Source organism: Nannobrachium achirus (assembly GCF_963921795.1).
Source record: "Nannobrachium achirus genome assembly, chromosome: 12".
Classification (NCBI taxonomy): domain Eukaryota; kingdom Metazoa; phylum Chordata; class Actinopteri; order Myctophiformes; family Myctophidae; genus Nannobrachium; species Nannobrachium achirus.
The window spans coordinates 38,176,526-38,191,531 of NC_137832.1; the positions used below are offsets into that span (position 1 = coordinate 38,176,526).

The window sequence follows — 15,006 nt, forward strand, 5'->3', positions numbered from 1 at the left end:
TCTGGAACCAGGCTAAGAGCTGGTGAGAACTTCTGGGAACTCAGATTAGCCTCTTCCTAGTCTCGCGTAGCCAGACAACTATTCCACAATCTCCGAATGCTATATAGTGTCTGGAACTACACTTTCTGAATGGCGAGTAATGGAAACTGGCATTTCCGTTCATGAACATATATTTTAAAATGTCATTTCTGCTAAGCAGCAAGCTAAATATGCTTAGATGTTTTGTATTTATATTAGGATAAATGTGCGCAATGTGAGACGGAAACAGAAGTGAGGAGGAGGGTTCACTTCGTATTTGCAAATCGCAGTCAACAGTCTGGCCACGCGAGACTAGTCTCTTCCTAACCCTTTAGCATGTTCAGTCTCAGTACCTTTACAGTACATTGGAAAAAATTACATTTTTTACACTGAGGATTTTGTTGTGACAGGGTTTAACCTTAACCTTCCTTAACCTTAGTCTCGTCTCGTCTCGTCTCGTCTCGTCTCGTCTCGTCTCTCTCTCTCTCTCTCTCTCTCTCTCTCTCTTCCTCCCTGGTTTCGTGTTTCTGTTGTAGCCATGTTTCCCGTAGGCAGAGTGTTTTACGGTGGCTGACGACGCCATAATGATGACTTTTTATGGGGACTCTGTGGGAGATTAAACCACTATTAGCCACGCGCCGCCACACTCTCCAGCTGTTTCGTTTTGTTTATGGCTAAGAAGTGCTTTATGACACACGGTGCTATAGTCACCTAGACAATTACCACTAATGATATATGAGCACTGGTGGTATATGTACACAGGAGAGAGGAGAGGGGAGGGGAAGAGAGGCAAAATGGAGAGAGGGACAAACAGAATGGATAAGAGACAAATGAAAAGAAAAGAAAGGAGAGACTATGAGTGGGGAGATGAGGTCATGGGCTGTGGACAGGATGGAGGCCAGATAAGATGAGAGGAGATGAAAAGGTGGGTTCAGGAAGCCTGTACTAAATAATAGTTCCAGATCAAAGGACAGGGCGAAAGGAGACAATTGATTGAGGTGGCCAACGGAAAATGTCTGGGCTGGTTGAAGATTTCTAGCGATTTGTCTCGAGTCCTTTTTGAAAAGAGATATACAGGATGAGAAGAATACTTACGAGAAGAATACTTACTGTATACTCAGTATATCACATAATACACAATATACTATACTGTAGAGAAGGAGATCAATAAGGATTCAGATTCAGATTCAGATTCAGATTCAGATCCATTAATTGCATTAGCCCACAGAAGTGTTTTTCCCACTTTTTTGTTGTATGAGAACTGTGTTCCAACAACAAAAACAATTAGTCTGCCGATTCTGTCAGGGTAGTGGCTCGGTATCGTTTATAATATTTATTTATATTTCATGCAGTCTGTGTTTGGAGACAATAGAATGAATTCTGTGGCGGTAACGGTAATGCATTAAAAATGACATTAGGAGCACATGTGATTCACTGTCCCCATTAAAGCACGTCACGCTCTGTGAAAAACATTCCTGTGATTCCTTACACTTCTTGACATTTGTTATCAGTGTATGCTATTTATTGTTGTGAGCCGACAGCGCCGGGAGATGACCGCATGTGGAATAGATGTAGTTACGTCATTTTTAAGACTGAGAATTATAGTTGATTTGTACAGGCCCTTTATGTTCTTACTCTTTGGATAAATAAATTAATACAATTTAATCGTCAGTTCATGCTTCATAACCATATGAGTAATTTATTTAATTTATTGCGACCGAAGGTCGCAGTATACCATGAGAAATGTCTTAGCTTGTCCATCCGTCCGTCCGTCCGTCCGTCCGTCCGCCCGTCCGTCCGTCCGTCCGTCTTTCAGTACAGGAAGTGATGTCACGAGACATCACCTCATCAAAGATCAAACCCTGGATATTCATACTGTCACTGTGACATCACAGGTGATTTCACAGTGACAGTCCATATATGGGTATCCCTGATGTCATTGATATATATATATATATATATATATATATATATATATATATATATATATATATATGTATATATCACTGGCTCAGATAGGGATCTCCATGTATGGGCATAACATATATTGTATGTATATGGATACATATTATTATTTATAAAGGATTAAAATAAAATAAAAAGTCCATATATGGTCACCCTGAGGTGTCTTACTAGTGAGTAGTTTACTATCAGAACCGTCACAGCTTGTCCGTGTCTGTCCGGACGTCCAGACGGGTAACGCCTGACACTGTGGTTCCCCTGACACATGACTGTGACATCACAGGTGACATCACAGTGATGTCAGATACTCAGAGCAGGGATCTCCATATGGGCATAAACAGGTGACATCACAGTGATGTCAGATACTCAGAGCAGGGATCTATCAGGTAAGGGCATTAACACTTGGGGAGCCAAACTCGTTCAGGGACGAGTTAAGGCCACTAGGTGTCCCCCTGCCACAGGAAGTTATCTCGTTCACAGACGAGGCAACAAACAGTTAACTTTTTGAGCCTGCAGCTGCCCTTTGAATGACCTGAGTCATTACGTCACCCAGTCAATGCAGGCAGCCCCTCTGGGAAAGACATCACGGAAGGACTTAACATTGCTTTAGATTCTACTTTGAAACATAAGAACGGCTTTATCTAAGAATGACATGAAAACAGCCCCAGGGAAGCAGAGAGCTGATTGTTTTCACGGCGACACTTTACCGCGATTTTACCGCGATTTTTGGATTTTAGTTTCGCGAGCGTTTGTAAACAAATGGATTATCCTCCTCAATCTTCTCTGGACACGCACGTGCACACGCACGAAGCTTGCGAGGCACGTCAAAACAAAGCGTAAGTCAATGGTGGCAGCAGCAACAGCTATAAATGTTATAAACCTTAGCAGCCCATGTGTTAAAGAGATTCTGTTAGGGATCTCCATATATGGGCATAAAAGGGATTGTATCCCAGATGATGCCCTGTTAGGAGAACCTCACTATAACAGAATCCGATCTAGCCCTTTAGAGCAAGGTCGCTTTTCGCCCTTAGGCATCTCACTGGTATGTTCAGTACAGCAGCTCTCTGCTGGCGCAAGTAATTAGATAAAAAGTTATGGGGGCAGGGCGCCCTCTAGAATCTAGGTATATTATAGCTCTATGCTTTAAACCTAGTACATCAGCTATTTAAAAATAGATGATATAAGAGTTTGTGGATCTGCTATTTATATACTGGTATTCATTTGGGAGTCCTTGATAGGAAAACATTTTAGAACCACTGCTGTAGAGGGCCTCAGCTAGAGTTCGGTCCAGCTCCAGTTTATTGTTCATGTGATCAGGCATTTGTAGCTTTCCACCAGCTCCTCCCCTCGTGTGGTGATGGGAGTTGGGCACACTTCTTGCTCTGCCGGTACTCCACCACCAACTCCTTGGACTTTCCAATGTTAAGCTGGAGGTGATTTCTGTGTCTTATAGGAGACATGCTGAGGCTGTGAACTGCATGGGGTTAGGGGAGGGGAGGAACAAGCTACTGCCTCCTGGGATATATAGGGGCTGAGGGAGGAGAGGTGTGGATGGGTGCACTGGTGCTAGTAGCTAGTTGTTAGCGCTTGAACTGTGTAATGTCACTGTCGAGCACGACGCCATCAATAATTCATTCCTCTTTCCGAAAGTGTGCCTTTAAGGCAGTTTTCATTCTCCTGCAATAGTGTGTGGGATGGAGGGAATGAAGGAGAGAGAGAGAGAGAGAGAGAGAGAGAGAGAGAGAGAGAGAGAGAGAGAGAGAGAGAGAGATGGGGAGAGTGAAATTTGTAGATGTGTGTAATCTATGTAATTTAATGAAGGTGAGGTGACATCAGGTGAAATAGCTAAACAAGTTTCACTTCATCCCATAAGGCATACGTGCGTGCGTGCCTGCGCTGCTGCGCCCCAGACTTACTTTTTTGTGTTTGAAAGCACTTTTGACTGATACTCTGAGGGCTTGTAAATTAACTTTCCCAAAACAACCACACTAAGTATATTACTACCACTGCACTGCACTACACTACACTTTCTGTGCGCGTGCGTGCGCGTGTGCGTGCGGGCATGCAATCATATCAGTATGTTTGATCACTGTCCTTCTCATCACTGCTAACCAATGTGTGTGTTCTTGTATTGCAGGTTGTGGAGACCAACTTGGTGGCCTTTGACTGTCACTGGATCCTAATCAATGAGGTGAGTGTTGTAAGCTTTCATTCTGTCACACTAATGTCTGCTTTTGTAAAATAATCCATTAGCACATATCTACAGTCAGTTATTTCTAACTTCACTTGCTACTGTAAACTTGATGAATATGTTGTCATAGAATTATATTAGGCTAAAACCTAAAATTGTCATCTTCTTTAATGTGAGTGATGGTGATGCTAGTATTACCTTGGATTACCTGAGCCAGTTGTGAAAGCTAGAATAGAAAAAATATTTTTGCTGGAATCCCAAAGTAATGCTTCAACAAAATCAAAAGATTATGAAGAATGTCATTCCCATGACAACACTGAAAAACTGCTTTCTGAAAATCAATCCGTAATAAACCTGATTCTGGTGCAATAGAAACGTTAGGGTTAGGGTTAGTCACTTTAACCGATGGTGTCCCAATTTTGGGCATGTCATTATTAACTTTAAAGTGCTGATGAAAATGCATTATGCTCATGGAACAGCACATTATAACTACCATAACTTAGTTATTTATAACGTGTCTTTGTTATATGTAGTTATGCATACTTGCAAACAGGCCTGGAATTTCGTCATTTTAGGGGCAGGGACAGGCCATCAAATAAAACCATTGTCCATTGAAATAATTCATTGAATTTAAGGGTTATGGATGATTTTAAATGTACTATGTAGTGTAGACTATCTGCAGTGAAACAAATAAATTATGGTATTTACAATCTGATCAATGCTCAGCCCTGCACCAATCAAAGTTACTGGATTGGTTTAAAGACTCAGGCGAGTGAATTCAGAATCCCAGCAAAAGACACTGTTGTCTACACAGAGGTGTCGCTCCAAATTCTGGGCCCTGGGTACATGGATAACTGCGTTATTTTGTGCTTTAACTATTGAAAAATAGCAGATAATACAAGTTCACAGCACGGCACTTGTAGATCTGCACTTGTAAGTCTTTGTTTCTACTGTATGTCAGTGGTGCTCAAACTTTTTCAATTGAAGGACCCCCAAAATGACAAGTATTTGGCCACGGACCTCCATCTCAAAATATTTAGTTCCAGGGACCCCCCAGAAGCAAAATTTGAGTTACAAATGTTCGCTAGCAGATCTACAAGCTCGCAGTGTGGCACTCGGTGCCGTGCTGTGAGCTTGTATATCTGCTAATTTTCAATAGCTAAAGTATAAAATAATTAAGGCCCCTCCACCTTGGGCCCTAGTAACTCAGTTAGAATTTACTGTGTGTGCACAGCACTTTTGGATAGATCCAATATACTGTATATCAATGATATCAGCTACACCAGGCTCACGGATAGCACAAGCCCCGGATACGCATGCTGTACAAATAGGATTGGTTCTATTTTGTACACGCGCGTATGTGTTTTCTTACATAGACTAATCAAGTCTCCCGCACGATACTCCCTCCTTGGTGTAGCCAGGGGGTTTTCGCACGCGCACGGACAGCTCACGTGTGAACGCACATTTTCTGGTGTAGTCCGGCCGTTAGGTGGTACCTGTTGACTCGTGACCCCGCGGGAGGACGGAGCGCTGGTAGGTTCGCAATTCAACAGGCTTAGTTTTACTGAGGTCAGGGTTAAGATTAGGTTTAGGTGATACCTGCCGGCGCTCCGTCCCCCTGTGGGATCGCGTCACTGAGACAGGGACGCCAAGAGAGCTCGCCCTCCCTCTACCTAATAGTGGGCTGCTATCCCTTACATACTCATTTCCGATGTTGGCAATGATAATGCGTGGCAATAATAACATAGCCTGCTGGTGGTAGAAAAATGTATAGCCATGTGTGTGTGTGTGTGTCTGTGGTGCATGGTTGCAAGCATGTATGTACAGATGGTGAGTGATGAGTCAACATCACAGTATGGCATCGACAGCCTCAGGCCTCCTGCAGTGAAATGAGCAGGGAGGTCACAGCAGGGGGTCCACGCTCCCACACACAAACTGACACCCCATTAAATGATGAAAAGACAATAGAGTAATATTTACTCTACGTTCATTTAATTCTTCACAAATACCCTATGCATGTTCTCCATCTCTCTCTGTCTGTTTGTGTGTGTCTCTCCATCTCTCTCTGTCTGTGTGTGTGTGTGTGTGTGTGTGTGTGTGTGTGTGTGTGTGTGTGTGTGTGTGTGTGTGTGTGTGTGTGTGTGTGTGTGTGTGTGTGTGTGTGTGTGTGTGTGTGTGTGTGTGTGTGTGTGTGTGTGTCTCTCTAATTGTCATTTTATGTTTCTCACTCTTTCCCTTGACTCCTGCTGGCCCGGCAGACTCCAATGATAAAGGCAGCGGTACAAATGCTCGCCTATTTTATGGTACAACAGACGTAGTGTTTTCTGTTTGAAGCCTTTCGTTAATATGTATGAGGCAGGACCCCAGCTGAACGTTAGACAGATAACAACTTGGCCTTATCTGATACTGGTTGTTTGGAATGTCAATATTCCTTTGTAAAAAGATTCAGTCTTCCTTTCCCTCGTGCTCAATATGGATGAGGGTTACAATGGGGGTTGTCACAGCTCAACTACATGACCCAGAAGCCAACCACCCCAGTACTTATTATTTCGCTCCGCAATTTCTTTCCGTAAAACATAACGAGACTCACACCCTTAGACCGTGATAGTAAACATGAGAGACAGCCAGAGAGAGTGAGGGTAGGAACAAATGCGGCTTAACATTTTGAAGTCAGCCTTCTCTCTCAACCATAAGTTGCAAGCTACGCAAACGTGTCAGCACTTTCTTCTACTCTTTTGAAATAGATAACACTGCAGTGTCGATGTCATAAGATTCCTCAACCATACCACCATCCTCTCTGCGAGTGCTATTATTATTATTTGTTATGCGATACTGTTCATTCTTCTCTCCTGTTGTACATTAAAGTTCTTTTGAATAGTGCCTCATTAAGAGGATTTTATTTAAAGGGTAAGCGTACTGGAATATGTACACCCGATGGCGAAAAATAACATGTTTGACATGTGGCACACGCTCCTGTGTTTTGTCGATAAATACACAGAAGACAGTACTTTTCCCCAGACTATATTGCTTATATAATGATCTCCTCACAACAGAACACTGACATTTAGGTCAAACATTTGAAATGTCCCTTTAATGCAGTGACGTTTCAAGCAACACAGGCACACACTTACAAAAGAACAACCATCAGATGCAGAACTCCACCAATCATGTTGAGTGTTTAGACGCACATAACAGTTGGCTATATCTATATGTTTGCCAAAGTCAACTGTTTTCTGGTCTGATGAAACAGATATTGAACTAGAAGCAGTGCTCTTCCGAGCACAGGTCTCCACCAGGTCAGGCATGTAATGTGTTTTACATAAGTTGGCCTCCTGATGGCGCTATAAAAGGCTGATGTAAAAAATGCAGGGAAAAGGTTTTACCTTGGCCTCTAAGGAGTGCGCATACAAAGTTTGACACTAATCGGTGGAGTTATAGGTGAAAACATGAATCGGCCTGTTATAGCGCCACCATGAGGCTGATTTGATTTTTCTTAAGTGGCATTTATTCCTCTGCCTATTGGGAATGTGCATGCACAATTTCACCAAAATCGCACACTGCGTTCAGGATTTCAGGCATTTTATTCAAAACTGACCAATCCTGCAAACTTGCGCCACCATGAGGCTGATTTGATTTTTCTTAAGTGGCATTTATTCCTCTGCCTATTGGGAATGTGCATGCACAATTTCACCAAAATCGCACACTGCGTTCAGGATTTCAGGCATTTTATTCAAAACTGACCAATCCTGCAAACTTTGAAAGCCAGTTTTAGCCAATCAGGATGGAATATGGAAAATCTGACACATCCATGTCGATCACATGACTGTAGAGATACTGTCTACTGATTTACGTGATTTTTGGACAAAATCTGTAGGAGTACTGGCAAAAGTTAGTTTTGCAAAAGTCGGCCTCCTGGTGGCGCTAGAACAGGCCCATGTGAAATATTTGGGGCAGAGGTTCTGAATTGGTGTCGAGGGAGTGTGTGTGCACAGTTTGGCAGCGACCGGGCCAACGGCGCCGGAGATTAGCTGGTAACGGACAAACGGACGGACGGACGGACGGACGGACGGACGGACGGAGGGGAAAACATACTCTCCCTCAGCCTTCGGCTGGTGGAGACAACTACTACGTATTTGGCCACAATGAAACGTGTGTATGGAGGAGCCCAGACACTGAGCAACACCTAATTCAGTGGTTTTCAAACTTATATTTTTTTGGGAAAATAGCAGATCTACCCTACTTTCAAATAGCCAATATAGGTTTAGAGTAGTTAAACTAATTTAGCTATACTTGCTATATTAACACATTTTGATGGGGGCCCCCTGGGAACCTCCTCAACTGGACCAATGACCTAATTAATACAATCCCTACAGTTTTGAGCCATTTCAGTTTAGAGTGCAGCGAGACAATGACCCAAATCATTCCACCAAGAAAACAGGAGTGGCTTTGAGAAAACTTTGTGAAAGTCCTGGAGCGGCGTTGCCAGAATCCAGACCTGTACCCAACAGAGCATCTCAGAAGAGAACTGAAAATGGCTGTGTAGTGTGTACCAATGCTTCCCATCCAACCTGGCTGAGCTTGAACAATTCTGCCTAGATGAATTGGAGAAACTTCCAAAGGAAACAGTGTGCCAAGCTTTTAGGATCATCCCCAAGAAGTCTTGAGGCCGACATGGCTGCCAAAGGTGCTTTAACCGAGTACTAAGTGAAGGGTTTGAATGCTTACTTACAGTACAGTACTTGCATACAAAAAAAGGTTTTCGCTTTGTCATTGTGCACCATTGCGCAGTGTGTATTGTGCAGAATGGAGAAGATTTTTTAAATCCACTTTAAGAAGAGACTGAGACATAATAAAATGTGGATAAACTTGAAAGGGTCTGAAAACTTTCCGTGCACACTGAAAAAACATTGAAATCCATTGCAGCCATGTCAGAGTCTTTTTCTACAATGAACACTTATCGTACTATCTCTCAGGCACTGGTTCCTTTGGAGCATAAGCATTCCTGTGTATGTAAATGTCTTCTCCCTCCCTCTCCCCCGTGCTCCCCGGTGGTTTATTATGGATGAGGGGCCACAGTATGGTTGTCATAAGTCTGCTTTATCTACAGCCAGCAGCCAGACAGCCCCACTGAGGGGGAGTTCACAGTCCATAATTGATCATCCTTCCCCTCTCCATCTCCTTCGTTCTGCTCAGGATGGGGGGGAGGGCGGTGGTGATTTTCTTGCTGAAACTCTCGAGTTTGCGTTGTATACATTACTCTATCTCGTGTCTAGGTTTACGTTTGCTCTTTTTTGATGTCTTGGTTTTTCTCTAATACATTTTGCCTCATTCTCATCCTCTCTCTTGTTTTTGCGATGTGTCTGTCTGTCGGTTGGTCTGTCTGTCTGTGTCTATCTGTCTGCATCTATCTGTTTCATACAGTGCAGTGTTGGAATTTACGTTGTCCTTGTGTGAGGACAAGTTGTAAATATAGTCATTATTCTTTAAAAGCTAGACACTTCCCTATGATGTGTTGAAATTCAAATCGACCCAGCTTCCTCTGGTCTCCTGAACTCTGCTAGCAGCAATGTCAATGGCAATGTCGGTCTATATCGGTCCATTAAACACTGGTCCCAAACAAGGCAGCGAAAACTACTGAGCTGGCGGGATTGCCATGAAATCTGCAGTGCACACCCTGGAGACTGAGGCCTACTGATTTGCAGGAAAGGCTTTTAGACTCTTAGGTGTCCACTAAGGTGCAAGGCGCTCTTCTAAAATTCTCATCCATATAACAAAATTATTCCAACTCTATGTGACCAGTCAGAACAGATAAAAAAGCAAATGCAGAATTGACTCCCAGAGCCTCGTCATGCTGCTGGCGTTTCCAGCACGGCATAAATATGCAACGCTTCCATTGAAAAGTATTCAAAATACTTCAGAACCAAATGGACACTTGTACTTTGTCGTACGGCTGTGTTGCTCACTCAAAACGACTGAAGTAAATAAAGCATAAGGAAGACAGTGTACTAATCTAGCCAACTATGTGGTTCCATTTGTACACTCTCGAGTTGAATTCATGGGATCTTAACACAGGCCCACAGGCCCACTTGTATAGTTGGCCCACCCGGTATGCCAGATGCCCAGTCTATTATTGTCATGCCCATATATCGGTTCTGGACAACCGCATATCCGCACTCCCTCGAGTCTTGGGTGAATGGCGTATATTTGCCTATATATGGGTATATTATATTTATGGTGATTATGGTGCCTGTGGTCCGCCTGCCGGCCAGCCCAACAGTCCTCCCATTACACCATTTTAATATAGGTGGATAAAGTCAGTAAATTCAAGTAAAACACATACTTATACCGTTATACGCATTGCAAATGTGTTGCACAAAACACAGATGTCAGGGGGTCATTTCTTGGTCTCCGGCTCTCCGCATAATACTTGTCTGGTGCGAATAGGGGCTGAGTCATTTAAATACCATTCTTAAAATGTCACAGGAGAGATGCTTCTTTGCATAGCTTTTGCTCACTTTCTCAACTTTACTCTGATTCTGTTGTGTGCTTGATCTGATCTGATCTCTCTCTCTCTCTCTCTCTCTCTCTCTCTCTCTCTCTCTCTCATATCTCTTCTCCATCATCCCTGTTGTGCCTCTTACCCTCTAGTCTAGTCTTTTGTTTGTGTTAGTATAACTTTCATAAAGCTAAGGAGGAAGGACAGGTTTGAGGTTCTCTCTGTATCACTTACAGTACTTGCTCACCTTGTTCTGCCCCCCCCCCCCCCCCCCCCATCCTCATTGGCAGTGCTGTTTGAGGACATTATTGATGTTAACGATCACTGGCAGGTGATGCGAGAATGATACCACTTCAAAAGGAATGAGAGAGAAGGTTAGAAAGATGAAGTGGGAAGAGGGAGAGTGAGGCAGAGGCAATAGTTGGAAGGTTTTGGGAGGGGAGGCATAAAGAGAGAGAGAGAAACGAGGGGTCCTGTGTAGAGCCCAATCTTATTCTTTTTTTGGCATCGATATTGTCTGGCGATTCTTAACCATTTTCAACCTGGCATTTTAACTTTTGAAAAAGTCCACTTGTAATGACACGCCCAACATTTAAAGCCATACTGTGTAAGATGCCCAACTAGTGGTCATTAGCCCTATAGCAAACCGCGGTCGCGTCCGCGTCTTTCGGACGTTTTTCGTACCTTCAGACCCCCGCGTCTGCCTCCACCTCGCTGAGATCTATCTTTTAAGGGGTCCCTTGTTCCTGTGCGTTCAGTAATTCCAGAGATACGGACTCCTTCACCCTGCCTGGTAGGCGAAATTACCTAGAGAAGGGATGGTACAAACGGGCGACAACAAATATGGCTGCCATAGCGACCCCACTTCAAGATGCGCTGTGATTGGCCGGCAGTTGTATAACCCTCGCTGTGATTGGCCGGTAGTGTGATGACGCAATTTTGGCGCGAGATCCGGTCCACGGCAAGGATCTCAGTTTACATACAGAGAAGGCTTTACAGGCTGAAATTCACGGCGCTGATCTTCTAAAACTTTTGTGATTTAATAGTTAGGAGAATTTTAAGATTTGTTTTATAAAAAAAGTTACATAGTACAACTTTAAGTGAAAATGGTATAACAGTGTAAACTTTATATATTATGTTTGCCATATATTATCAAACATACAGGTTTTTTATGTCTTAATAAAAAGATTTCATATGAAATTACAGACAGCTCACATGGACTACACTTGACAGGACCTAAAGTGGTCCTGCTTAGCTAAAGAGTATGTCTGATTAAACACAGTTGTACCCAGGGGTTGCACACCGAAAACAGCAGATCTTCAAGCTCACAATGCATAACAGTCCAATATGTAGTCAGTCAACTTGTAGATTTGCTTTTTTTGGAGTAGATAGAAACGGTAGGTTCCGTACGGAACCATTGTTTACTTAGATATGGAAGGATGACCTCCCACTTGGGTAATGACGCCCCCTGGCGATCATTCAGAGAAACTACTTCAGCTCCCGTACTAACGTAGGTAGGAAGGGCCTGTCACTCAAACCGGAGTGACCCGCCTCCAGGCTATATAAGCCCCCGGAGGCGGAAGTAACATCCTCTTAATACCACTCTCTGCCACATTCAGTGAAACAGAGGGGCATTACGTGGGAGGTCATCCTTCCATATCTAAGTAAACAATGGTTCCGTACGGAACCTACCGTTTACTGTCAATATTCCAGGATGACCTCCCACTTGGGATTCTTAAACTCCCCTCTAAGCCACAACCTACTCTCATACCCCCACACACCCCTCATACGGGTGAGCACAGCCCAAACGGGCGTGACCCATCACCCAGAAGGTCCCAGGCCCACCGGACCTGGGTGTGAAGGCATGAGAAAATAAGGAGAGACCCTGACAGACCGAAGTCCGCCTCATTCAACTAAATGAAAAGGACAAGTCCGCCTTATAAGTAAGACACACTATATAAGGAAAACACAGGGTCCCCCCCAAAATACCCCAGGTGGCTACATGCCCACCTGTGGGAGGGGAAGATCCGACTCCTCTATGACGTAGAGGAGGCAACTGCACCCAGAACCGAATGCGCTAGCGAAGAGGATTCGATATCCAGGTGATAGTAGGCTGCAAAGGTAGAAGGCGAAGACCAATTCGCCGAAACACAAATCTCCTGAACGGAGACTCCCTTTGCCAGTGCCCACGAAGTAGCCACACCTCTAGTGCTATGGGCTTTAAGTGCCGCCGGCACTTCCACACCCGCACTAGAGTAAGCCAGCCTAATAGCATCCACAATCCACCTCGAAAGAGTGGGTCTAGACACCGGCTTTCTGACAAGAACATTGCCCATTTCTACAAAGAGCTGAGAAGAAGCTCTAGAACCAGCAGTCCTGTCACAGTAGGCCTTCAATGCCCTGACAGGACAAAGGCAATTCAGCCGCTCATCCTCCGCCGAGACAAACGGAGGAGGATGAAAAGCCAGAAGAACAACAGGCTCCTTAGGGACCACCATGTTCTTAGGAACAAACTTAAGATGAGGCTTGAGCAACACCTTGAGATCATTGTTCATAAACTGCATGCACTCCGCAGACACCGAGAGAGCTTGCAGGTCACCAACTCTTTTAGCCGTGGCCAAAGCCAGCAAAAGAGCCGTCTTGAAACTCAAAAGTTTCAAAGGCATCCCTACAAGCGGCTCAAAGGGAGCCCGACATAGGCCCCCTAGAACCACCTGCAGATCCCAAACTGGGAACAAAGACCTAGTCACCGGCCTCAAACGTTCAACTCCTTGCATGAACTTGATGACCTCCGGGACTTTAGAAGGTGCCTTGCCCGCCACCCCCAGGTGACAGGCATTAATAGCCGCCAAATACCCCCTAAGGGTAGAAAATGCTAGACCACTTCTCAAGCGGTTCTGCATAAATTCCAGAATTTCCTGGGCTGACGCCACATGAGCCACCACAGGTGGAACACGCGACTCGCACCAGTCCTCAAAGGCATTCCACCTTCCATCATAAGACGCCCTCGTAGAGGGCGCCTTAGCACTCTGAATGGTATCAACCACTTCAGAAGAAAAACCGGCTGCCAGCAGGTTTAACCTTTCACGTGCCAAACCCACAGGTCTAGGACCTGCAGGCCTTGGTGGAAGATCTCCCCCCTGGCCTGACTCAACAGGTCCCTGCACTGAGGCAGCTGCCAACCCGGTTCGCAAAGGAGAGGGGCGATCGCCGATCTCCACGTGCCCTTGTAGGGAGCCACCAGGAGCATCTCCAGACCGAACCTCCTGACTCTCTCCAGAGTGGGTCGGATTAAGTCGAAGGGGGGAAACGCGTACAGTAGACCTCTCGGCCACGTGTGCGCTAAGGCGTCCAACCCCAAGGGAGGACTGCCCTTCACCGCGAAGAACAACGGACACTTCGTATTCTCCGCTGACGCAAACAGGTCCGCCACTGGCTGACCAAACTTGCGAAAAATCTGGCTCACCACCCTGGGGTGGAGAGACCAATCCTCGTAGCGAGGACCTCCCCTGGACAGGAGATCTGCTCCGCTGTTGAGGAGACCTGGGACGTGTGAGGCCCTGATCGACTTGAGGCGCGACAAGCACCAAACCGTCAATTCTCGAGCCAGACGGTCCAGTGGCAACGACGACAGGCCCCCCTGTTTGTTGACATAAAACATGGCCGTCGTATTGTCTGTCCTGACCAGGACGTGACAATGCAAAATCCAAGGCTCGAAATGCTTGAGCGCCAGGAGTATAGCCATCAACTCCAAATAGTTGATGTGACGACCCCTCATCTCCAGAGGCCAAAGCCCCTGCGCTGTGCGCCCCTCGAAAGTGGCTCCCCATCCACTGAGACTGGCGTCTGTCGTGATCGACTTGTGGGAAACCACCTCGCCAATCGAGACTCCGCTGGTGAGGAACCCCTCCACCAGCCATGGAGACAGGGCGATCGCGCAGGAAGGGGAAACCGTAACCTTCTTGTACTTCAAGGAGGGCGGGATCCCGAGGGATAACATCCATCTTTGAAAAGGTCTCATATGAAACCTGCCCAAACGCAACAGATGTACTGCGGAAGCCATCATTCCCGTCAGTACCATGCAACTCCTGTAAGTGACCTCCTGGCCCACTTGAAAGGAGTCGAGACATTCCCGAAACCTGTCCACCCTCTCCTCTGAGAGACGGGCCGACATGTCGGATGAGTCCAGAAGGACCCCAATGAATGTAAGACGACTTGCTGGAGTCAGCATGCTCTTGCCGTGGTTGACTATGAAACCTAAGGCCTTCAGGTGAGCCAAAACCACTTGTGTGTGACGCGCCACTTCGTGGGCGGAGCTCGCTGAAATCATCCAATCGTC

At 45.3% G+C, this 15,006-nt stretch overlaps 1 protein-coding gene across 1 annotated transcript in view; it reads left to right on the forward strand.

The window, feature by feature from the left end:
• grid2 (glutamate receptor, ionotropic, delta 2) overlaps nucleotides 1-15,006 on the forward strand; it is a gene marked incomplete at both ends in the record, with an annotated part of 824,583 nt that overhangs the window by 548,911 nt on the left and 260,666 nt on the right. The window contains one exon of the mRNA XM_080739349.1: nucleotides 4,118-4,171. Within this exon, the coding sequence (XP_080595475.1) occupies nucleotides 4,118-4,171 (54 nt within the window). The remainder of the gene's footprint in view (nucleotides 1-4,117; nucleotides 4,172-15,006) is intronic.